This window comes from Sarcophilus harrisii, chromosome 3, assembly GCF_902635505.1.
Source record: "Sarcophilus harrisii chromosome 3, mSarHar1.11, whole genome shotgun sequence".
Taxonomy (NCBI): domain Eukaryota; kingdom Metazoa; phylum Chordata; class Mammalia; order Dasyuromorphia; family Dasyuridae; genus Sarcophilus; species Sarcophilus harrisii.
In genome coordinates, this window is record NC_045428.1 from 588,543,821 (window position 1) to 588,568,594 (window position 24,774).

At 56.5% G+C, this 24,774-nt stretch overlaps 1 protein-coding gene and 1 non-coding gene across 2 annotated transcripts; both read right to left on the reverse strand.

The window, feature by feature from the left end:
* Nucleotides 1–151: 151 nt before the first annotated feature.
* KMT2B (lysine methyltransferase 2B) lies at nucleotides 152–15,093 on the reverse strand. The gene is given in 42 exon segments (XM_031961589.1): nucleotides 152–822; nucleotides 1,033–1,172; nucleotides 1,280–1,457; nucleotides 1,552–1,626; nucleotides 1,701–1,755; nucleotides 1,969–2,059; nucleotides 2,139–2,228; nucleotides 2,334–2,961; nucleotides 2,964–3,578; nucleotides 3,702–3,929; nucleotides 4,631–4,791; nucleotides 4,899–4,977; nucleotides 5,072–5,192; nucleotides 5,416–5,574; nucleotides 5,860–5,997; nucleotides 6,122–6,216; nucleotides 6,315–6,433; nucleotides 6,525–6,598; nucleotides 6,659–6,662; nucleotides 6,693–6,796; nucleotides 6,904–7,016; nucleotides 7,081–7,245; nucleotides 7,432–7,545; nucleotides 7,644–7,761; nucleotides 7,860–7,955; nucleotides 8,051–8,197; nucleotides 8,339–8,452; nucleotides 8,730–8,828; nucleotides 9,156–9,250; nucleotides 9,498–9,773; nucleotides 10,122–10,177; nucleotides 10,451–10,730; nucleotides 10,834–10,984; nucleotides 11,103–11,216; nucleotides 11,373–11,489; nucleotides 11,492–11,970; nucleotides 12,189–12,312; nucleotides 12,314–13,401; nucleotides 13,544–13,619; nucleotides 14,719–14,939; nucleotides 14,942–15,015; nucleotides 15,017–15,093. Coding segments are annotated over 42 exon segments (7,743 nt in total). The 3' UTR covers nucleotides 152–427.
* On the reverse strand, nucleotides 2,045–2,413 carry LOC100926753. The gene is made up of 3 exons (XR_004233514.1): nucleotides 2,334–2,413; nucleotides 2,139–2,228; nucleotides 2,045–2,059 (listed from the first exon to the last, which is right to left on the reverse strand). It is a non-coding gene; the product is annotated as an uncharacterized LOC100926753 (transcript).
* Nucleotides 15,094–24,774: the final 9,681 nt, after the last annotated feature.

Consider the following 24,774-nt stretch of genomic DNA (forward strand, 5'->3'; position numbering starts at 1 on the left):
GGGGTGGTGGGTTCTGGCTTTACAGATGTGGAAACCGAGGCAGGGCTGAGGAGGGCTCTGGATGCCGTCCTGATGGTGGGGACGAAAGGGTCTGGCAAAAGCCCAGGGCCCCCTCCCATCAGCACCCCCCCCCCCAGTCAGAGGCCACAGATCCAAACATTGACGGACTTTATTGTGGGGGGAGCCCCCCCTGGGACCCCACCGTTTAAATAAAAAAGTGCATAGAAAAGAAGGGATTTAGAAACCTTTGTACAATATATCTACATCCTGGACCCTGCAGGCAGGTGCTAACTGGAAGAGGGCAGGCAGGGCTCCCTGGGGACGCGTGCTGAGGCTGGGGGGGGGGACGGGGACAAGATGGCCAAGGACATGGGTGGGGTCCCCTCAGGGCCAGGCCAGGGGCGACAGCTTGGGCTGGGGGGGCGGGTCAGTTGAGGAAGCGGCGACAGCGCTTGGCCCCACAGTTGCAGGGCAGCTTGTTGCTGGCGTCCTCGATGGGGAACTTGTAGTCGTAGGTGAGCTCCTCCCCCCGGAGGATGCGCCGGAGGGCGAAGATCACGATGTGCTTCTGGCCCTCCACGTGGATCACGCGGGAGAAGCAGTTGGGCTCACACGAGTGGTTGATGAAGCGCGCCGCGTTGCCGTGCATGGTGGCGTCCACCACGTCAAAGTCGTCCATGCGGAACATGTAGCACCCGATTCCCTGCCGGAAGGACCTGTGAGGTGACCTTGGCCCCGCCGGAGGCCCCAGCCAGCCGGCCAGACCCACCACCACCCGTCGTGAAACTACCGGCGGTGTTCGTTGCGGTTTGCTGGTGTTTTCTATGGTGTTTGGATGGGTTTGTTCTTGTAGTCATTCTAGAAGCACCAGCTCCCCCTCACCTGTAGACCCCCACGGCCTCTTTGGACGTCTTCTTGGTGAGCCTTGTATGGGCAGCTCAGAGCTAAAGATGGTGCTTGCGCCTAGGGCAGAAAAGGGGCAGCCTGGCCGCCTCAGGCCCACCCCCGCTTTTCTGTGGGGTGCCCCCCCACCCCCATCTAGACCGCCCTCCCCCACCCCATACCTGGTGGACCTGAGCTGCACCTCGTCCTCCTCCTCATCACAGGTAGCTCCCTCAGGCAGCACCCGATGCTGGGACGCCAGGAAGTTGAACATGTCGAAGGTGCATTTCCTGAGGGCACGGGATCTGTGTTCAGTGGGTGGGTGGGTGGGGGGCCCCTCCCCAGCCCTGGGGTCAGGGGCCACCTCCCCAGAGGGCCCGGAGGCCTCCCTGCTCACCGGAGGTAGACTTCGGCGCGGGCGGCTCCGTGGGGGTTCAGGGGGGGCTCTTCTTGCCCCTCCCCCTGCTGGTGGTATCGGAACTTGTAGTGATGGCAGCGCTGGGCACCAGGCAGCTGCTCCGCCAGGAAGATTACGGCGTCATGGTGAATGCCCAAGAGCCGCGCGCCGCTCATCCCTGCGCCACAGAGGGAGGGGGGAGGGCAGGGGCGTCACAGGGGCTCCCTTGGCTCTGTTCCCTGACCCCTTCTGCCTCCCAGACCCCAGCTCACCACTGAAGGAGAGATGCCTGAGCCGGGCGTGCCCTCGGGCCTCCTGGACTTTCTCGATCAAGGTGCGCCAGGCGCCTGCCGGGAGGGGTCTGTTAGCACCCGTGCCCCGCCCACCCAGACCCCCAGGCCCCCAGCACCCCCTTGCTCACCCTCCAGGCTCTCTGCTTCCACACTGAAGCCGTCTTCACTGCTGATCTCAAAATTCTGAGGGCCTACCACTTGAGACCCCTAGTTTCTCTCTTAATGTTAGAGCTGGCCGGATCGTCTTCACAATTGGTACTCCTGCTGGCCTGAGGGAAGCTAGTAGCTGTCTGCATGGACTTGGCTCCCTCCCCCACAAAGCCTTGGTGCTCCCAGCCCTCTCCCTTCCAGGAGAACCCGGGGCTGGCTGGCCCCCAGGCCCGGGAGGCTCCCTACCTGAGTAGTGGTGCCACTGGGGCTCAAGCAGGTGGAGGGCCTTGGGAGACATGGGAGGCTGCGTTCAATGAGGCTACGGTCAGGGAGGGTCCTGGGGAGAGGAAGAGGCCGGTCAGGGCCCACAGAGGCAGAGGCCAGGATGCATGGGGGAGAAGGAAGGCGGCACTCACATGGGACTCTCCTCCCTGCTCGGCTCCCCAGGGGCATCCAGGTCCAGGACCCCCCGCACGGTGGGCGTTTTCATGCGTACTCGGCTCAGTCTGGTTGGAAGGAAAGGATGGGCGTTTGAAGAGAAGACCTGGACCTGGGCCTGTGGCTCCCTCCCCTCCTCCCCCCAGTTCCTTTTTGCCTCCATCACCACTCACCCACTGCCCAAGGTCCCCACTGGTTGGTGGATACTCTCGAGGGAATCCCCCTCCCCATCCAGCCGGGGGGCCTTGTTTGAAGTGCGAGGACTCTGACTGGCGAGTCGCGCCTCTTTGGGCTCGGTGGCTGGGCGGGGCTGGGGGCCAGCTGTCTTCCGGAGACCAGCGATGGGGGTGGGTGGGCACTTCCACCCGCCTGGGCAGCACTCGGCGGGGCCGGGCGGACCCCAGGCCGGGCTGGCAGTCGGAGGGGTCGGTGGGGGCCGTTTGGGCAGAGGCGGGCCTGGATCGCTCTCCCCGGCCATTTTCACAAACACCTGGCCCAGTTTGTTTACCAGAATGATCTTGGAGGCAGCAGTTTTGGGGGGCTCGGGGGCGGGGCTGAGGCTGAGGACTCGGACTCCAGGAGCCCCGGGAAGCCAGGCAAACGTCCGGGGGGGGTCGGCTGGGGCGGGGAGCGGGGCTGGGGGGGCCTGGCTGCCGTTGGCCAGGGAGGGCGGTGGCAGGGGGGGTTCTTCACCGGGGCCGGCCCCGCCCTCACCAGCTCCACCTAGGTTCTTGAGTACAAACTCAACAATCTCTGAAGGGAGGTCCTCGGGGGGCCTTGCTCCATCCCCCCCCCACCCCCTACCCCTCCCACTCCTGGCCCCGAAGCGGGGGCTTCCTGGCCCCGCGGCTGCTGGACGGCCTCAGCTTCGCTGTCTGTGCCGTCATCCACTCCGTCCAGTTGTTCGATTCTGGGGGTTCCGGGTAGTGGACCAGGAGGTGGGGCGGGGCCAGGCACCACAGTGGGGGGGAAGTGAATGTAGTGGGTAGGGGGGCCGGCCTCCTCCTCCGAGCTATCCCCCGGCCCCCCTCGGCTACTGCCCCCAGCCCCCTCCGCCACAATCTCCTCCTCCTGGAAGGGCTCGGACCCTAGAAGGCTGGCCGCAAAGTCCAAGTCGGCCGCGCTCAGCCCCGGCACCACCTCCATGTCCTCAAAGTCAGGGCCCAAGTCCTCAGGAGGAGGTGGGGGGGAGGCGGCTGGGCCGGGGGGAGCCAGCTCCCCTGAGGTAGGCATGAGGGCCTCGAGGGCTGAGGTAGGAGGGGGCACCCTGAGCTGAGGAGCGGGCCGGGGGGGCGGGGACGCCCGTCGGGGCAGCAGCCGGGACGCCAGGGGGCTGGGACGGCGGGAACGTCTTGGGGGAGCTGGGAAGTCAGGATCCCCGACCGTTGGGATGTGGTGGGTCAGAGATGATGGACTTCCTGGAAGGGAAGAGACCATGGGACCGCTGACCCTCCCGTTCCCACTTTCCCAGGGGCTGGGCAACTCCCGTCCCCGCACTCCCGGGGGCCACCCACCCTATCAGCCGGGGCATTCACACTCACCAGGGGAGGGCAATGGCCAGCAGGAGACGCCTCCCAGGGGCCTTCGGGAAGGGGAGTAGTTGGGCACTTTGATTCTAGCCCCTGAGACAGACCGCGGGGCCGGGGAGGGGGCGACGCTTGGCTCTGGAGGAGGGGGTAAGGGACCCGTGCTCTGGGCAGGGGAGTAGCGCTCAGGACCCTGGCAAAGGGTGTCAGGTCCTGGTTGGGGGGGCTCGGCTCCCAGCAGCTCTGAAATCACATGACACACAACATCAGGGGAAGGGGAAGGTGTCCTCCCCGTAGCCGTTAACCTGTGGCACTCCCTTCCCCACAGAGCCCGAGGGGTTCAGAACCAAGTTCTTTGGCGCTGAGACACCTCTGCCCCCCCCCCCCCCCCCCCCCCCAGAGCCAACAATTCTGGTGTTACACTGAACAAAGTGGTAATAATAGGTATCCATATGATTACAGCCCGTCCTTCTCCCGGCCGTCCCATTTCCAGTACTGAGGCTCCCAATCCCAACCTCTGCCCCCTACAGACCTCTCCGTCTCCGACCCCTCTCACATGACCACAATCACCTTCCTAAGGCACGAGACGTACCCACAGTCTCCACCTCTTCCAGCTCCATCAAGCTCCGGGCTTCCCACTGAACCACGCTGGCCCAGCCCGCTCCTGCGGCTCTGCCCGTGCCCGGCAGACATTACAGCCTCTCCCCTTTTATCAGTCTGTCCTAGTCCCCTCCTCCGAGACCCAGCTCAAAGCCGCACCCCTGCACCAAGCCTTCTGTGAGGACCTGTGACCCCAGCCTCCAACACCACAGACTGAGGAGACAAACAGCCCGGAGTCCCACCCCCAACGGCTACTGCGGAGCTGGACGCGGAGTCGAGAGAGGGACAGGTGGCTGCCGAAGGTGGGAGGCGTCCCGTCCCTAACGGGCGAGGGCAGGGCATACCTGCGGGGGGGATGGGGCTGTGCACAATGGTCCGGTTCTCCTCCGCTGCCCCGATGTGGTCAGGCTCCTCCCGAGGGCCCCGGGGTCGATACTCGAGGATCCGGCACCGATACCAGCAGCGCCGCCGGGCGTCCACTGTGCTCCAGTACAGACGGGAACACCTGAAAGGCAAGGAGGAGAGAAGTGACCGAGAGGGCTTGGGGCTGGCTCCTGGTGCCCCTCCCCCCCCCCCCCCCCCCCCACCCCGAAGCACGTCCGGGCCTCTCACTGGTAGCCAATGGGAAAGAGTCTTCCCTCGCAGTCCGACAGGTCAGAGAGCGTCCCCAGAGAATCGATTCGGATAGAGCCTGTGAGAAGAGCGCAACGGGCTGAGCTGAGGAGCCCATTGTCCTGAGGGGGCAGGGAGAGAACGGAGAGGAAAAGGACGGGGTGGGGTCTCACCAATGAGCACGTTGATGGCATCTGGCTCCAAACCCGTCAAAAACTTTCGCTTGAAACTGATGCCCTCAAAATCAACATAGACGCGGCGCAGAACGTCAAAGCCGTCGGGAGTCACGATCTCCTAGGTGGGGGAGAAGGGCGTCAGCAAGCTTCGCAGCCCCCACACTGCAGTGCCCCGGATAGCTGGCCGAGGGTCTTGGGAAGAGGGGGTGGTGATGGGGCTGGGGGCAGTTAGAGGGCAGCAGGTCCGCAGAATGTGACAGAAGGGCGAGACTCAGAGAGGACCAGGCCAGCTCAGGGGAAATAGAAGAGAGAAAACCCCTCCCCGAAGGCCACAGCCCCACCTTGCCATCCAGGAGGTCCGTGTGTTTTTGGCAAAAAACCTTCTTGTCATCCTGGAAGATACAACAGCTGGCGCGGGCGCACATGAAGTGGAAATTGCTAAGGCAGGAGGACAAGCAGCAGCCCACGGTGGCCCCAGGCTTCAGGCACAGCTCACACCTCTGGGGGGACAGCGGGGATCAGGAACACCCCGGGCCACCCTCCTCCCAGGCCCCTCGGCCACGAGCCCCACCCCTCCCCGGTCAGTCAGAACCCCGTGGCTTCAAGGTGATCCCTGAAGGTGGTGGGCAAAGCCAAACAAGCATTTTCCTTTTAAACCTAATGGTGACCCCAAGAAATAGGAGCCGTGGGTAGGATTTCCAGTTTCATTTCTGGACTAGGAAAAAGGCTGGCACCACCACAGCGGCTGCCAAAGTGCCCAAGCCCGATGCGGCCCTGGCCCTCACCATCTGCCGGCCACGGGCCACAGCGGCGTGAACGTTCTTGAGGGAGCCATCGTTCTCCTCAAACACTTCTGCTGACCAGATGGCACAGTTGACGTGTGTCCACTCGTTCTGTCCGATGTACAGGAGCCTTCCAGCCTCCTGGGTGGGGGGTAGAGTTAAGAAAGAAGAGGGAAGAGGACCCCAGAGGAGGAGGGTCCTAAGTGAGGATCCCAGGGTGGGCTGGGGGCTGAGCAATGCCCACCCACAGAGCCACCTGTCTTACCTTGGAGTCGGCGTCCCCATACTTGAGGCAGAGCGCACACTGACGAGGGTCCTCCAGGTGGGACTCCAAAGCGGGCTCCTTTGTCTGCACGACTGCTGAGCAAAGAACGCCATCAGGGCCCCAGCTCCAGCCTCCTAGCTGGGCCTGGCCCCGCACCCACCTCTGGACCCCAGGGGTCTCTCCCAGCCTCTACCTGGGACGGCGCCCCCCCCGGGGGGATGGCTTGGCATCGGCACCTCGGACTCTTGTTGTCTCCACTGAGCATAGATGTGATCCGCCGAAGGCGGCAGGACGGCATTGGGCAGGACGCCGCTGCACAAAGGAGGGGAGACAATCAGCGCCCGGGGAACCGCTCCCGTGGGGCGGCCCTTGCCTCCCCCCTGGGCCTCAAAGCCCTGCTCACTTGGGCAGCCGGGTATTCCGTCTCCAGTACTTGGGATCATGGGCATCGAACCAGCCAAAGGCAGACTCCAGGAGCTAGGGAAAGACAAGGGTGGGGGTGGGGCATCAATGAGTGAGCGGGCAGATGGAGGGCGCGGAGCTCCTCCCACTCCCACTCAGCCCTCCTCACAGGGAGGAGCCTTTAGCCTGCCCACGCACAGCCCGGCGCTCAGGGCATCTCAGCTACTCCATGTGTCTCATTAGGATCCCGACCACGTCTTCCATGAAGCTGTGCTGTAAGGGGGAAGGGAGAGTTGCTAGGGAAGGTCCCTCCTTTAGTTCTTTATTACCCCGAATCCCCCAGACTCCCTCATTATTCTGGGTGGGCCCAGCGGAGGAGCCTGCTGCAGGCTGTAGTGCCCCTCTTCAAAGAGCTGGCTCACGGCGCGAAGGTCACAGGGTCCTCGGTGCAACTGTTCCCCGTCCTGTCCACACTGCAGTGGCACAAAAAGTGAGCGCTTCCCTGCGAGGGCCCCTCACCCAGCCCCCAAAGCCCCCATACCTGGGTGCACACATGAGGTCAGTCACCTTGGAGCTCAGTAGCCCTTGCAGAACCTGGTGCAGCCCCCCCCGAAGAGCCCCATCCAAGGCTTCTCGCCATCGGGGAGGGGCCGTCCCAGCACAGGGCCCACACGTGTATAGCACCGAGTCTGGCAGCCCAGACAGAATCTCGTAGCCCTCGTCTGAAAGTGGGCAGAAAGACAAAAGGGTCAGGGAAAAGCTTGGAGCCAATGACCCCTGACACCCCTGAGAGTGAAACACAGGAGGCTAGGGGAAGCTGTGCCCAGGGAGCTCACCCCGAAGGAGAAGGGGACTGGGGACCACCAGAGAGGGCAGGGCTGGGGTTCGGGCTGGTCCCCCCCACCCACCTGAGAGGCCCTCGCACTTGGCGTGCACCCAGTGATCACACTGTGCGCACTGCATCATCTTGCTCTCGTAGTCGTTATCCTCATAGCAGCGTGTACAAATTGGGCAAAAGTTTCCTGGGGGAAGAGATGGGGGTTCAGAAGGGACCCTCTCTTCCCACACGGTCTGGGGCACCTCCCCTTCTGGTGGGTCCCCACCCTCAGAGGCCCTTTACCTTTCTCATAAAGCTGGGTACAGCTCGGGCAAAGACTACAATCCCCCGACCACTCGCTGTCCCAGTTCTTCCCCGGAGCCGCTCCACAGCTTTTACACCGGACACAGGCCGAGCAGATCTGAGGAGGAGAGGAAGAAGTCGGTTTGAGGCCGGCCCAACGGCGTGGGCCAAAACAAGTGGCCAAAGCACGGGGGTGATGGGGCCCAGACATCTCACCCAGTGACGCCTTTTTCGCGTGGCCCGGGTCGGGTAGCTGGGCCCCAAACAGGCGGGGTGGTAGGCATGGCGGCAGCGCTCACACTCCAAGAGGTGCTGTTGGGGTTTAAGACGAGAGGAAAGGTCACGCTCCTGGGATCTGGCCACCAACCCCCCGCCCAAGCCCCGCTCCCCGGGGCTTGTCCTCGCACCTTGGTGCTCCGGCCCTTACGACCACAGACGTGGCAGAATTTGCACCGACGGCAGCACCAGGTGTCGTGGTGCTGAGGCAGCGGCCGTTCCGCCTCCTCCAGGCAGAAGGGGTGGAAAGGGTCGCAGCAGACCTGGCAGAATACCAGCTGGGGAGAGAAAAGACCATGTGGCTGCTGCTCGGGGAGGAAGAGGGGGTGCTGGGGGACGGAGGAAAGGAAGCAGGAGACGTAAGCAAGGTTACGCTTGGGAGGGGTGGTGGCCTTGGAGGGGCCGGGGTGGTCTCAGACCTCATGTAAGCCTTTGCTGGCACATAGCAGACACACGAGGGGGGGACCCCCAGGCACAGAAGTGAGCACGCTCAGACCACCCATCAGCCACACGTTTTCCAGGTCACAGTCCTCCTGGAAGGAGGAAGGGGTGATTGCAATCAGAGGTAGTGAGACCTTTCCTCCCCCCCGCCTCCCCTCCCAATTCCTGGCGCTCGCCCTATAAACCCTGGGGGCCTTTCACCTCAGCATCTTGTTCCAGACACCCCCCTGTCCACTCGTGTTTCTCATTCCAAAGCCGGGAGGCCAGATCTTCCTACCCCTCCACCTCCCCCAAAACCCGCGCTCAGACCTAAGGCCCGTCTGGCACCTGCGTCTTGGACCCTCACCCAAACCTCAGAGTCCGCTTTACCTTGAAATCCACACGGACTCGGTGGATGCCATCAGGAGATTTTTGCTTTCCAGTCCAGCCATTGGGGAAGGAGGCGAAGGGTCCGGGGGCAGAAGTGTCCTGGGGAGGGGGGTGGGAGGGAGATGGGCCTGGAGGCAAGGCAAGGACAGCCAGGGTGGGGGGAGGAGATCCTGGCTGCACCCTCTTTTTTCTGTCCTAGCTCCCTAACCCTCCTCCCCTAACTGGAGTGGCGTGAGTGCTCCTGAGCTCCCTCTACATTTTCTTCAGAGCCCAGCTCGATGGTCCCCTCCCATCCCCCTCTAACCCATTCCTTTGGGTCCAAAAGCATACATTGGGAGGGGCTGCTGCGGCCCGCTCCCGCCCCCCTGCCCCATCTTAAAAGCTGGGCCCAGGGGCCCTTTCCCAGGCGACAGAGATGGGGCTGACCTTTTCCAGACGCCGCCGAGCCTTAAGCTGCACCACAGGCTGCAAGGTGGCCTTTCTGGGCCGGCTCTGTTCCTCCGGCTCCAGCAGGGGCAGCTCTAGGGGAGAGAGGGAAGGGTGAGACCTCCAGCCTGTTCCTCACTTCTCACGTTCTCTCCAGCTATTTAAGAAAACCTGGTCGTCTCACAGCTTGTGTTCTTTGCTCCCACTGAGTCGGAGAATGGGCCGACTCTACAGAACTACAGAATAAGCCCTTCCCTGTGCTAAGAACCCAGAAAAAGGTCCATCCTTTCGGTCAGGGAATTACGGGAAATGGGGAAGGGCGGGAAAGATGATGACCCTCACCGTTTTCTCGAGGGGCACGGCGGCGAGAAGTTGGAGGGACACCCGGATCAGAATCGTCCGAGTCTTCGAAAATGTCATAGGAAGGCCGCTGTTTGACGCAGCGCCGGGCTGACTTGCGCTGCAGAAGGGGATCCTGCTCCTCAGGGCCAGGTGGGGCCACTGCCTCCTCCCGGGGCCCTCCGCCCGCTGACCCCCGCCGAGGCCCGGGTGGCCCAGGAGACGCTTCCAGGGATTCGTCGGAATCCCAGGGTAACAGGGTCTTCACCATTGTGCGGCCTGTGAGAGCGGGGAGATGGTGTGGGGTATAAGAAGCACGAGCATGGGGGGTTGAGGGGATAGAGAGAAACGATCAAAGAAGGCAGGGATGAAATAGAGGGGAAGAAGTGGGAGAGGAAAGGAATGTGGAAATGAAAAAAAGATGGGGTTCAGAGAATGAAATAGGAAGGACGGAGAAGAATGGAGCTGGGGCGGGGGCAGCTTCCTCCCCACTCCAGCTCCCGCGGTCACGGCTCTGCCTAAAAGTGTTTTGGGTCTGGGGGCCTTTTTGGGGGGGGGGGGGGGCGGCTTGTGTCGGGGGGGTGTTGCTTGGGTGAGGCCAGAGCCTTTCTGCTGGGGTCACATTACCTTTCTTGGCCAGGCGCTCCATCTTTCGGGCCTCAATCTTATCACACTTCCGGTACCTGGGAAGGGGAGCGGCCCATCACTGGGGGAGGGGACTAGAGATCAGGTGGGGAAGGGGAGGGCCAACCTCCGGGGGGCTCACGCTGCCTTCTGAAGTGACCGGCAGGACCAAGCCTGCGCTAGGTGCTAAGATCCCTCAGGTAACACTTGGGCACAAAGGGCGGGAGCAGGGACCTCAGGTGATTCACAAAATGCTGGGGGGAGGGGGATCATTCACAAGCATCAGGGGGGTGGGACCCCAGGCAGAAAAGAGCAGCCCTACAGTAACTCACACACAGCACTGCTTTTTGGTGTTGGGGCCTCCAAACTTGGGTTTGTCCAGACAATTGACACAGGACCCACAGTCTTGCAGTCGCAGGCAGCCTCGGCAGCGGCCGCACCGTGCCATCCTCATCTTCTTGCCCTGGTGGGAGGGCAGGGAACGCCTCGGGGCGTGGGGCAGGGTACCCCCGGTCCCTGTGGACCCCGAGCTCCCCCCCAGGCCGGCTGGTTCCACCTTTCCCCTTCGGGAGCGTGACGGGATGCCTTCGGTCTCAGATGCTGAGGATGTATCTGCAGAGGTAGGAATGAGCGGCATTAGGCCCAGGCAATCTCTTCCTTGGCCTTGGGTTTTCTTCTCTGCTCAGGGGGACCCCGACCCCCAGCACCCTCTCACCATCAGCCGCAAGGTCGTGCCGCTCCCGAAGGGGCAGGGCACTGAGCCGAGGGACGTCCTCAGGCACCATGGCCCGGGCCTGGCCCAGCGCCACGGCGGCGTGCCGACACACGTGTTTGATCCGAGGGCCCTGCACGGGAGACTCGGGACCCTGCGGGACAAGCAGAAGACACTATGGGCCCTCTCGTCAGCTGGCTTTCGACCCCCTTGGCCAAGTAAGGGTTTTCTCCGCCCTCCTTCCCCGCAATCAGTCCCGGGGCGGCGCATACCGGGGGTCTCTCCTTCTTGGCTTCCAGGAACTCGTCCTCAGACTTGACCACTCCTCTCTCAGGGCTCTGCTTGAGGATCCTCACAGCCTCTTCCACCTTCATTCCGGGGCTTGGCTGATGAGGAGGGGGGAGATGGGGTCAGGGTGGGGAAACCATGGACCCGAAGGCCAAGCGTAGGAGAGATCTGAAACCCTGAGCCTCAGAGGGGAGCCCGGGCGGGAGAGCAGGAGATAAGGAGCCCGAAGGGAACAGGAAAGGAGGTCGTCTCACCGGAACTGGGTGGGCCCCCTTCTGCTGGTGCTGCTGCTGATCGATCTTAAACAGCTGGACTTTCGCCTTCTTGAGAAGACTGAACATCTTCTCTTCTACTCCAGAGAGAGGAAGCGAAATCGTGCCCCGGGCACAGAGACTCTGCTCCTCGGGGGGGCGGGGGCACTCTCTGTTGCCATTAGGGGCAGTGAGCCTTAGGGCCCTCGCGCCCTTGGTGGGGGTGGCTGCCGAAGGGTGAAGCAGGGCAAGCTGAGGTGATTGGTTCGACTCCCCGTCCGCGCCTCAGGCTCTAAAATCGGTTCATCGGCTGGGGGAGGCTCTGGCTCAGGGGGGTCGGGGGCCCCAGGCAGGGGTGTGGCTAGCACAGATTCATAGATCTTCAGGTGGGCTTCACTGGGAGTGAACTGGGGAGCTCGAAGCAGAAGAGGCCTTCGGGATGGGGTCATGGGTGCTGGGGGAGGGGCTGGTGGAGGAGCTGGAGGCGGAGGTGGGGCTAGCTCCAGACTCGGTGAAGTCCATCGGAATGTGGGCTCCCTCAGGATAGAACGTCTCTTTTCAGGAAGAGGGGCTGGTGGGGGTGTTGGTGATTGGGGAGGTGGAAGGGTAGGGGTAGGGGTAGGAGTGGGAATAAGGGTAAGGGGTAGGAGTAGGGGTGGGAATAGGGGTGGGGGTAGGAGTAGGAGTAGGAGTAGGGGTAGGGGTAGGGGTAGGAGCAGGGGTAGGAGGTGGAGGTGGAGGTGGGGCCGAGCAGAACAGGGCTTAGAAGCTGGAGCAGACCAGGCAGACCCGGAGCAGGAGATAAGACAAGAGTGGGATCAGGAGCTGGAGTTGGTTCTTGGGGGGCTGGTGGAGAGAGACTTGGGCAAGGGGGCCGAGAGGCTTCAGTCCTTGGGGGTCGGGGTCTCTTGCGTCCATGAACCCGTGAGGGGTTTGATGGGAGCCAGGGAAGATCGGGCGCTCACCACAGGCATGATAAACTGTCTAATGTTTTTCAGGAAAGTGGTCCCCTTGGGGGGGGCTGTAGGACTGTCTTCAGGAGGCCCTGCAGGAGGGACAGGGGTAGGGGGAGAGCCACCTTCCGGCCCTGCTCGGGCCGCTTCTCGTTCGGCTCGCTGGGTAGGGGTCAGGGGAGGCCGGCCTCTTTTTCGAGATCTAGTAGCTGCTGTGGCCAGGGGAGGGGGCGTCTCTCCCTCCTCCTCAGGAGCTGGAGGGGGTGGAGGGGGTAGAGGTGGGGCAGGGGGAGGGGAAGGTGGAGGAGGGGGAGTAGGCAGAGGAGGTGGTGGTGAAGGTGCCTTTTCTTCCTCTTCCTCAGTCACCCTCTTCTCTTCTTCGTCTTTTTCTTCTTTTTCCTCTGGCTGCCACTTTGGATGTTGGTCCTCTCCTCGGTCAGATCCAACTCTACCTGGAGGGACTCCCCGGCGGCACCCCCTTCGACGGCCTCGACCCCGTCCTGGCTCGGGTCCCAAGGTCAACTGTCCCATCCTCATCTTTTTGGCCTTTGAGACGAACTTGAGTAGGAGAGGGAGCCTTCCCCGGCCACGGCCTCTACCTCCTCGGCCCCCACGGCCCGAGTCCCCTCTTTTGTGGCTCCCGGGGCCTGTGGCCTCTCGGTGTCTCCAGGCCCCAGCACGTCGACTTCCCGGGACTACGGGGAGCGCGGCCTTGGGAGTCGGCACAGCCTTGGGAGTCGGCACAGCCTTGGGAGTCGGCACAGCCTTGGGAGTCGGCACAGCTTTGGGAATCGCTGCGGCCTTGGGAGTCGCCGCTGCCACCTTCTTCTTCTTAGAAGAGCCTGGTGGCCGGCCTCGAGGCCGACGAGGGGTGGGAGATTCGGAGATGCGGCCCCGGGGACTTGGCGGGGCCTGGGCCCGCTGAAGCAGCTCAGCCAGTACCTGCACCATCCGCTCTTTGCCAGTCTCGCCCCGTCTCCGGGACGGGGCCTTCTGGGGGGGAAGGGCCACTTCGGCTGGGCGGGGAGGTGGAGGGGGAGTGGTCCTGTGTTTGCGGCCCCGGCCTCTGGGGGTTCCACCTGTGGGGAGAGTGGTCGTTTGTGGAGATGGATAACGGTGAACCCAAAGCACGAGGAGGCAGGAGCTGGATCCGGTGAGAAATTGGGACCCGTTATGGAGATGCTTTTCTAGAGGGTTGGAAAGTCTCTGCCCCTCACTCACCTTGCTGGGACCGCAGCGCAGAGCGCAGGGAACTGGGGGCCACATCTTCATCTGAGTGGAAACCCAGAAACTCCTCCTGATGGAGGGACCAGGAGTGAAGGGAGTAGTCAGTGCCAATGAACCCTCCTCCGCTTGACCCCGCATTAGGCTGTACCCCACTTCCACCTGCGCTAGCCCCAAACCGGGAGAAATTTGGGAAAGCAAAGCAGGATCCAAGGAAGGCTCCGATTCTTCCCTGTGCTCCCTCTCCTCAATTCGTGGCCCCGAGCCCCTCTAGAAAGGAATGGCTTCTTATAGGACTCGGCAGAATAAGCCTAAACTCAGGGGCTCATGGAGGCATCTACCTACAAGTGGCTCCAGTCCAGAAAAGCTCTTCAAGCAGAGCCTGGCACTGAACCCCAAAAGACAGGCACAGGGTCAGGATCCGGCTGGGATCCAGCCCAGGCCCACAACACCAGGACAATGCTCGGCAGCTCCTCGGGCTAAACATTTCAATCAACCTCAAGCTTCCTGAGCCCCCTCAGGCTAAGATGCAGCCACAGTCCCAAACTGCACCTCCGAACAAAGTCCCGCAGACTGGGGGCGGGGGAGGGGGAGGGGGTGGGATCTACAGCTAGCCAAGCCTTCGAGACCTCGCACTTCCTGGTTGTCACTTTACATCTCCCCATCCAAAATCCCTGGGAGGAGTCTTCCTTATGCCTTCATCCCCACCCCAAATCAGAAGGCAAAGAAACTGAGGTATCGGCAAGGCCAGGTGGGAGTTTGGCCAAGGTCACAGGGCAAGCCAAAGGCGTTCATGAGATGAGGATCCCCGGGGTCTTCCCAACCCGGGGTTCCACCCACCAGAGCCACGCTGTTTCTAGCAACTCCCGAAGGCTGGGCATCCCGAGACATCCTGCTCTGTTTTCTGCGGGTCCTCTCACAAAATTCCCTGAGTTTCTAGACACTGGGGACTACTGGCGTTCTTAGTTTCCAGCTCTTGAAGGGAGCGTGGTGCCACCTACTCCCAATTCCCCAGTTTAGCAGCGGGCCTTGCCAGCCTCCAACTCTGGTTCCTTCCTTCAGTCCCCCACCTGCCCGATGCAGAGGAGGGCTCCCTCTCCAGCCCCTCCCCAGCTTCTACGAACCTGGAGGTTCTCCCTCAGGGCTGCTGGCCCTTCGCTCAGGCTGCTCACCTCCTCCTCGTTCTCCTCGTCAGTGCTCTCCTCCTCCTCCTCCTCCTGCCCCTGGCCCGGGTCGGACTCCTCTTGCAGGCCGGCTCGGCCCCGGCCCCGACTCCGGCTCCGGCCCCGGCGGGTGTGCAGCCCCTTCCACAAACGGCGGAACCGGCGCAGGCCCCGGCGGAGGCCGAGCAGGCGGCGCAGGCTGTCTCGCTGGTTCTGCTCCTCCAGCCCTCGGTCGCGCCGCTGCCTCGCCTGCAGGGCCACCTGCCTGCTCTGCGCCGCCTGCCTCGGGAGCGGCCCCGTCCGCCGGGCCCGTGGCCGGCCCGGGAAGCGGCCCCGCGCCGAGCCAGGCCCCGGGCAACCGCCGCCGCCCGCCGCCGCCGCCATCTTGGCACCGTGAGAGGGGCCGGGGAGGCGGGGGGAGGGGCGGCCGGGAGGACGGGGAGGGGAGGGAGGGCAGCCGCGGCGCACGATAACGCGCCACAGCGCTTCGACCCGGCTTCGGGGAAGCGGCGCCCAGCCAGCCCACCAACACTCCACAGCACTCTCCACCTCCACCTCCAGCAGCAGCAGCAGCAGCAGTAGCAACAGCACCACCACTACTTCCACTACCACTACCGCTTCCACCACCACCAGCACCACCACTACCACCGCGGGGCACCACGGGAGCTAGAGCCTGACGCGCCGCCCGGCCCCTTCTACTCCCCGCCGGGAAGACAGAGGCCTGGGGTCTCAGGGAGGAGCAAAAGAAGTGCGGCGCGGGGGCCGCTGGGAAATGTAGTCCCTCCACCTCACCGCTTCCGTTAGCCACGGGAAAGGAGCCGGGGGCGGAGAGTGGCCGACTACGTGCTCCCGAGCAGGGCACCAGAGGGCACGAGGTAGGCCGATGTGGGGCTCGGAGGCCGCCGGTACATGTGGTCCTCCTTCCCCACCAACTCCATTGTTCTTTCCGGCTCAAACTTAGCAGCGCGGACTACAGCTCCCAGGGGGCAATGTGGCCAAGAGGGAAGAAAAGAAGGGCGGAGCGACAAGGCACACGGAGAACGAACCGCCTCGGTTTTGCGGAGGGAAGGACTTGGGGGGGAAAGGGCGTCAGACCCCCACGCACTGGGGCCCCGGGGGCTGGGCTGGCGGCTTCGCGTGGAGACGCCCACTTCCCCCACCGGGGGAGCGCGTTGCCAAAGTTTGGTGAGCGCGGGAAGCCCCCAGACCCTTCGGGTCTGCTCGTGGTGCCGCGCCAGCTGGACGCTTCCTTAGAGTAAGAGGCATCTCCGCCTCCTGCGGGCCCTCCCTCCCCCCGCCACTGCCAGGGCCTCGGGTGACGCTGCGGGGGGAGCCCGCACTCCGTCCCCCAGGAAAGCGACCGAGGGTCTGGAGAGGCGGGGGCCACAGGCGCGACGGTGGGGGGCTGCTCGCGTGCGACCGCTAAGTCGGACACGCTTTTCCTCCTTATCCCTCCTCCTCCGAGAGCCGAGGCTCCGGCAGCTTTATTGCCTATCCGCATCCCCTCCGGCCGCGCCAGCGCGCGCGCACTGAGGCAGGCAGCCGAGGAGAGCGCCCCATCTCCGGGCTTGGCCGCGCCGCTCCAGTGCCGTTTGTGGCCAGAGAACGGGGGCACACAGAGAAGACGAGGGACGAGGTCCGGAGGAAGACTAGAGGGAAGCGGCCTGGACGGCCCATCCAGGGGGCAGTTGTCCCGGTGGGCAGCTCCGAGTGTGGGCCCGCCCAGGAGCCGCGTTGGGGCAGCTAGCCTGGCACCGTGGACGCCGGTAAGGGTCCGTGCCGTGTGTTCCGAGGTGCTTGGCTGCGGCAGAGAAGTCCCGGAACGGTGGGGGCGGAGGCGCCGAGGTTAGGGCTTCTCCCCTAGGGAAGGTGGAGAAGCACAGGTGAAAGGCCTGCGCGGCTGGGCCGGCCCCGGGCCCAGGTATGGCCATTGGGGCGAGAGGGGAAGGGGGAGCAGCCTCCTGGCTCTGTTCTGCTCAGAAGGACCCCCCCCCCCCAAGGTGGAGGGGAAAGCATGGACTCCCTAAGGCAAGACACCAAGTACCTGCCCGGACTCTGCAGCGAGTCTCCATCTTTCCTCGTCTGGGAGGGGGACATGGGCTCTGCTAACGAGTGGGATGAGCAGCAGCCTCGGGGGAAGGGCCAGCGAAGGCTCAAGGAAGTCCCTGGGGCTGGCCGCCAGGGGGCAGGGCGGGCACGGCGGGGCCTGCCCGTGGGGATCCCAGCTCTTACCTGCCCTGTTCCTGCGCTCAGAGGTGGCCTCCATCCTCAGTTGGAGGGACCTGCTGGAGCCACGGGATCTTCCCTCTGCCCATCCGAGGGGCTTGGCCTGCCAGTAAATGAGAGGTGCCCAGCCCAGGCCAGGAATGGGAGAACTTAGCAGGGCAGGGGCGGGAGGAAGCACCCCAGCCTCTGCTCCATGGCCTGGCTCCCAGAGGGCACTCACTCTGCGGATTCTTTCCTGCCTTATCTAGGCAAAAGTGCCTTCTTGGCCGCTCCTGACATCTCCATGTTCCCTCCCAAGAGCCTCCCTCTTGTTCCACCTCCCCAAACTCACCTCTGTTACTGAGGCCACATTTCTCCTCAAGACTCCAGGGACTGGGGTGTTATGGGAGGAGGGGGTCCCGTGGCCTCTGAGTGGCCTGCTGCTGGGGGCATGGGGATAAGGGGCCTCCTCAGCCAGCTTTGGGAGGTTCCCAGACTCTGAAGACCCTTGGGGAGGGGTCTCTGCCAAGGGCCCCTGCCTGTGGCTTCATTCTGTGGTAGATTCTCCTCCTGCTTTTAACGGCACCACCTCCAGGCTCAGCAGCTCTTCTCCCACCTTCTGGGAGATGTGCTTGACCTCTGCCCATCAATAAGGGGTGTCCCCAATTCCAACCTTTTGGATCCATCCTTCCTTCCTCTTTACTCTCCAATTGGTTCTTGCTTGTTCTGGGACCATTCCAGGCCCTGATATCCCTTTTTGACCACTTTCCCAAGAACCCTCCTGCACTCTACTTCCAGAGTCTCTGCACCCAAACCCCAGGCTGCCTCGCAGAGGACCCAGCTCTCCAGGCCTCAGCATCAGGGTTTCCCCATCAGTAGAACAAAAAATGGGCAGAGATGGGAGGGCCGATGCCCTAGAGGTCCATTGTCCTCTCCGGGGCGGCTACTGGCTCCTGTTTGCCAGCACCAGGCTGTGTGTGGCCTGGGAACTTGTGCATCCCACACTGACCACAGCATCACAAAGTGCTGTCCTTAGATTAGCTGCTGGTCAAACTAATCTGTCCACACCGTGGAGGCTGGGCAACCGCACTGAAGGCAAGGCAGTCTCCTTGTCCAGGGAGGGAACTCAGAAACTCTTGGAGAGAATCTGCCGGGTGGGGAAAGGCCCAATGAGGAAGAGTTGTTGGACCAAAGCCCCTAAGCCTGAAACAATAGTAACTTGAAAAGAGAAGAATTCTGTCACCTACCAAGAGAGGAAGAGTTAAAATTGTGCTAGGACGGATGGAAGCTAGATCTAACTGAGGGGTTTTAGGGAGAGAATATACATAACAGAATTTTTGAGTCCCTCTGTAGTTCAGACTGAGGGAAGAATGGGAAGATTTCAGAAGCCTTAAAGGATAGAGGGCCAGGATTCCAATGATACAAAATAAGAGGTAGACTTTGAGGGAGTTGGGAGCTTTTCCATCACTGACCAGGAAGCACAGCTAGCAGTCACTGAATATTCTTTTTTTTTTTTTTTTTTTTTTTTTTTTTAGAAGTTGGGTGGTAGGTGGAAAGGAATCACTATTAGTGACAGAAATGGAATCAGGCATGAGATCAGAATTTCCAGGGGAATAAGATCCCAACACCTTCAAGGAAAGCCCTGAAACTGAGGTCTCCCCAGCAATGATTAGAAAGGGGATGAGCGTCTATTCTTAGGGAGTTGTGAGAAAAGGAGAAACTGAGTTTGGGAGATCAAAAAGACACGACTCCAGGGAAGAACAGAAACCAAAAAGAAGAAGAAAAAACAAGACTGAAGGCAGATTTTCATTAAAGACATTTGCAGGAATGGAGGCTTATTATTTCCCAGCTTTAGAGAAGGGTGAAAAGATTGAAAAAGCCCAATACTCCAAATGACTTTAAATTAGTATTTTGTGAAAGAAAAACGAAAATGAAGAAATGTGACAGTCATGTCTCTTACAAAAAGAAGAGGATACTCTGGATAAAAGTCTCAGAGACAAAATTATTTTCATGGAAAGGGGGATAGAGTATTGGATAGTATACAAAGACTGTTAAATGGGTTTTAGAAACAGGTATAATGTGGGGTTGGGAAAGTAGATTACTTACCAGTTGGAGATAAACAATTCAAACCTCTAAGCTACTCTTGGAGCTTCTGCTCCCCAGACCTCAATTTCTATTGGCTCCACCTACTTCCCTTGGGCCCCCTTATTGGATATCCAAGTCTTATTCTCTTTTGTTCAAGAATTTCACACCCCATTATGTGCCCAAGTATCAATTTTTGCTACTAGCATCACCTCTTTTGTGACCTTGAGCCCTTTTCCTAGGATTGACAGCAAGTTTGTAGCTGACTGGGTTAGAAAGATGGAAATTATTTATACCCTTGGTCCTGAAAGGGACATAGATTCAAAAGAATGGACACAAGTCAAATACAAAATGATCTTATCCCTCATGCTGAATCATACTGGATACCTCTGGATCAAGATTTGCTTAATGAGAATGTTCCTTATTGCCTAAACTCCACTGTTGGTGGAAAGGAATATTGACCAAATGGCCTGACTTTAAAGTATCCACCAAATTCTTAAAGAGAAGCTCCAGGGTAGATTTAAAATGTCTCAATATTCTCATTCTCTCCCCCCCCCCCCCCCCCCCCGGGTTTCTTTTACTTCCTGGACAAAAGGCACAGCCAATACTTTCTGATACAGGATAAAAAAGAAAAACTCAAATTATTTATGCTTTCTTCTACTTCTCCCACAAGCCCCTCAGACTTGATGTTCCATCCTAGGACCAGACCCTTGTCCTTCCAACCCTTTTTCCAGTTGTATATTTCTTCCTAGCACCCAGCTGTGAATAAGAATGGCTTTAAGAGTTCCACCTCCTCCCACATCCCCGTGAAAATCCTTTTGAGAGTGGGCTGTTTTGTCCTTTTATCTACATCACCTAGCACAGTATCTTGTACAAGGGTGATTAGTTCGTTTGATTGAGTTATTATCTGGACTAATTTCTTTTTTTTTTCTTTTTTTTTTCAGATATCCTCTCCATTTTCTGCTTTCTTCCAAGAAAATTGGTTTGTCTTCTACCTGTCATGAATAATTAAATTGAGTGTGCCATTGGAAGAGAAGATAGGGAAAGGTAGGGGCAGTGAGGAAAAAAGTAGTGGTTCTGAGTCAGTTGAGGGGGAATGTGAGTCAGAATGAAAAAGGAAAATGCAAATAGGTTATCTGTATTCATTTGCCCCTCCCTTGAACCTCAGAGATTTTCCGTTACCGTGCTTTTGACTCTTTATATCCTCTTACTCATGGACAAAGCCAGAGATCCAAGTAAAGGGACACACTCACATTAACTTAATATATTGATCAATAAGTCACAAAATACAGACATAGAGAATCCTCTCCAAAATATGCTAAAGATATGAGAAGAGAGGAATCAAGAAAAGGAAAGGGACAGTTGTGACAGCTTGGGAAAAAGACTGGGGAGATAATATTACATGGGGATGATTACCCCCATTGTGCCCTGCATCATGTGCCAGTGACTCAGACCTTTGCTTTTTTGATCTAGAGATTTTAGGGGCTGTCCCCAAAGAAAAGAGTAACCCCCCCTTACAAATTATACCTGTAGGAGCAAGAATTACCACCCTGGGATCCTACGATGCCAACATAGGGTAGATCCTGTGACACAGACAGCAAGGGGACTCTCCTCTAATGAACACAAGACCTCAGAGAACAGGAAAGAGTCCTGTTAAAAGACCCATATTTTCACTGGACTAGGAGTAGAACAGGATTTTCATACTAGCTCTGTCACAAACTAGTTGTGCCCAATTCAATAAGCATATATTAAGTGCCTAGTATATCCATTTTGTTTTTACCATCATGTTCCTGCCAATTGAGTGTCAGGTCTTTGAGGGCAGAAATTATTTTCTTTGACTCTTTCTGTAGCACTTATTACACAGTATTTAAAGGTAAATCCATGAGAGAGAAGAACTGCTGGTTGAATTGAAGTAAAGTGGGGACAGAGCTTAGGAAAGAGATGAGAGCTGAATACTGGGGCGGGGGGAATAATAGGAAGGAAAAAGATGATTGAACCTGCAGGAGCTGGAGTTCACTAAGAGTAGAAATAGAGAAGGACCCAGGGTCTTGGAATACAACTAAACAGAATGGAGGATGATCCTTCAAAGGAGCCTGAGAAGAGTCAATCAGAAAACTAGAAAGAATCATGAAAAAAAACTCGGAACAGAGTACCTACCCCTAGGAAGAGAAGGAGCTTATAAACAATGTTGAATGCAATGGTCAAAGACAAGGACTGAAAAAAGGGCATTAGATTTAGCAACTGAGATATTGGTTTATTTTCTTGGAAGAAGCCATTTCAGTCAAGTAATATCTAAACTGAAAGGAAATAACCAGCCCCCCCCCCCAAAAAAAAAAAAGATATGAAAGACACTTGTTCCACTATTATAGAAATAGGTCCACGAATTATGTAGAAAATTTTATTTTGGGGGGGTTCTCTTTTGGGGAGGAAGGTAATAGGAAATTTCTAGGAAAGAGGAAAGAACAGGAACATGGACAAATTTAGAAATATAAAAAAATATATATGTCATTAATTTTGTTGTTTAACAGAAGGCTATTGTGACAGTACAAGAAAGAAATGATGAGGACAATAACTAAGATGGTAGCTTCATGAGGGGAGAGAGCTTTTAAAAGATGTGGGAAAAAATTATCAAAAGATGTGGCAATGGATTGGCTATAGGGGCTGAGAGTGAAAAGCTGAGGATGATACTGAAGTTTTGACTAGGATGACTGAAAGGATGATAGTGCCTCCAGCAGTAGTAGGGAAATTTGGAAGAGGAATGGGTTTGGTGAACAATTTGAGTTATGTTTTGTATCTATTGAGTTTGCTCAGATACTACACAACATTTATTTCATAATGTCCAAAAGGAGTTGGCTATGTGGAACCGAAGCTCACCAGAAAGATTAGGGCTAAATAGATCTATAGAGATGTTACCTGCATTCACAGACCAGAGACTTGGAAGGATACACATAGTCATCATAAAATGGATAAATATCTAGCAAAGGGTAAAATAAGTCCCCTACAGCTCTAAAGATTATATGACTCTAAATGGAGTTTAATATCCCCAACTATGTCCATTGGAGCCCTTTGCTTCTCACCTTGAAGTCAGTAATACATTGAGGCCCTTTTAGTCTTAGTTGTGTTGTTCTGGGACAGTGGCAGGAAATTGTATACATTCGAAGGTGAGCTGTTAGTTGTCCCTGAAAGCTCTCACTTCCCTCACATTCTCAATAAGAATTTAGCTGCTCTGCTATTTTCCTAGAGAGGAAGCCAGAAACTCAAAGGTTCTGAGAACCTAGTCCAGCTTCAGCCTCATGGGAAGAGGAAATAAGGATTAAGATGCTAAGGAAGGATCTAGGCAGTCAAAAGCACGCTGGAAGAGGTGGAGGTGAGCGTGGACTACAAATGTATTTCTTAACCATTTTCCATAGTTTGAAATATTTCACATGGGCTTGAACCAAGGTAGTTAAACAGGAGTGTGCCATGCAAATCTGAAATGCATTCTGTCAAAGGGTTCAGAACCACTGATAGCATATCTACAGGAGTACAAACTTCCAAAGAACTACAATCAAAATCATACCTTTTGAGCACAACCTGATTTAATTCTGTCCAGTTCTAGACTCTGCTGAGCTCTAGTCTCACATTGCCAACTGCCTAATAATGAACATCTTGAATTGAATATCCTGTAGGCACCTCAAACTCAACATATCCAGAACAGTTCATTACTTTTACCTTCCCCAAGTCCCCAAACCCTACTCTTTTTCTAATTTGCCCATTGCTGTTCAGGCACCACTATATTCCCAGTCACCAAGGTTTTGACTTTTCATTCCCACTCAACCAACATATCTAAAACTTTGCCAAATCTTGTGATTTCTACCTTTACAACATTTCTCCTATATAAACCCTTTTTTCCAGTCACATAACCAGAACCCTAGTTCAGGCTCTCTCAATTGGACAATTGGAGTAGCTTTCTAACTGGTCTCCTTGTCAGAGGTCCTTTCCCCATTCCAATCAATCTTCACCTCAGCATCAATAGGACTTTTCTAAATCAAGGATTTTCAATATTTTTTTTTTATTTCAAGGACTCTTTGGTAATCTGATAAATACAGGGTAATGTTTTTAAATGCATAAAATAAAGTATATAGGACTAAAAAGAAATACTATTATCTTGAAATAGTTATCAAAATATTAAAATAGAAAGTGTTCTTTTTTGTCATTTAAATTACTTTATAATCTAGCTCTTTCCTCCCTTTTCAGGTTTGTTTGTTTTTTACACTTTATCTTCTACACATTTTAAGATCTAGCTACAATGGAGTATTTTCAGTCCCTTAAACTGGACAGACACCATCTCTTTGCATTTTCACTCACTGTCTCCATCTGACTAAAATGATCTTCTCCCTCATCTTCTGACTCAGTTTCCTTGGCTTCCTCCAAGATTAGGTTCAAATTTCACCTCTTTCAGGAGATTTGTCTTTATCTCAATCCCTCTTAACAACCCCCCCCCCCCCCCGGAGTGATTTCTCTTCTCAGATTGCCTTCCATCTCCTCTGTATATAACTTCAATGTTAATAACAAGGTGATTTCTCCATTAAAATTTGAGTTCCTTGAAGGACAAGAGTATTTTTCTCTTTCTTTTTCTCCTTACTCTTCAAAAAAGTACCTGCCTTCCTTTAAGTGTGCTAAAAAGCCCACCTTCTATAAAAAGCCTTCCCTGATTCTTAATCTCAGTGATTTCCCTAAGATTACTCCCCAATTTATCCTGCATATATTTAGTTTGGTCCATTATACTGTGAATCCCTTGAGATCAGGGACTGCAAGTATTTCTTGTCCATTGTATCACCAGAACTTAACACAATGTATGGTATATAAAAGGTGCTTAGCTAGCTGAAGAATGATTTAATAAATGCTTGCTGACTGACTCGTTGGCTATTTGTTATACAGACATTCTTCAATGTAAAAAAAGATTCATCATAAATATTATTTAAATAATTAATGACAGGCCATGCAAAGTAGGACTGAGTTTACAGAAGTTCAGTTTACATTTATCCTTTCTCAGAAATACATCTATTTTGGTGCAGTGGATAGAGCACTAGCCTTGAAGTCGAGAGGACTTGAGTTCAAATCTGGTCTCAAACACTTAACACTTCCTAGCCGTGTGACCCTGGGCAAGTCCCTTAGCCCTAATTGCCTCAGCAGAAACTAAAATAAAAAAAAAAGAAAAGAAAAGAAAGAAATACATCTATTTTGCAAAAAGATGTCTTCTTAGATCTTTAAGAGAATAAAATTTGCCATAAAGTTCCATGAAGGTAAATGGAAATGTTTGACTCCTAGTAAGTTGATCCAGAGTGTGCCAGAAAAGGAATGGAACTAACTTCTTTCATTAAATTGCAACATAATAATTGCAACCTGGATAGGTGAGCCATGCCTGAGCTGTACCATTACATCCCTAGAGGTTCAGATAAGGACACAAGACACCACAAATAATACCACCTAGCAATAATCTCAAGGGAAGTAACAAAAAAAGAAAAAGCAAGAAGTAAAAGAGCTCTAGCAACACTAAATTTCAAATGGTACAATATAACAAGAATAGTCAAAACATTTGGTACTGGCTAAAAAATAGAAAGGTCTATCAATAACAGATTAGTAGATAACATATAGATGCAAGTAAGCATAGTAATCTAACTTCCAACTTCTAAGATAAGGAATCACTGTTTAGTAAAAACTGCTATGAAAACTGAAAAGCCATTTGGTATAACATAGATCAACATCTTATACTAATGAACTAAAAATGGATATATT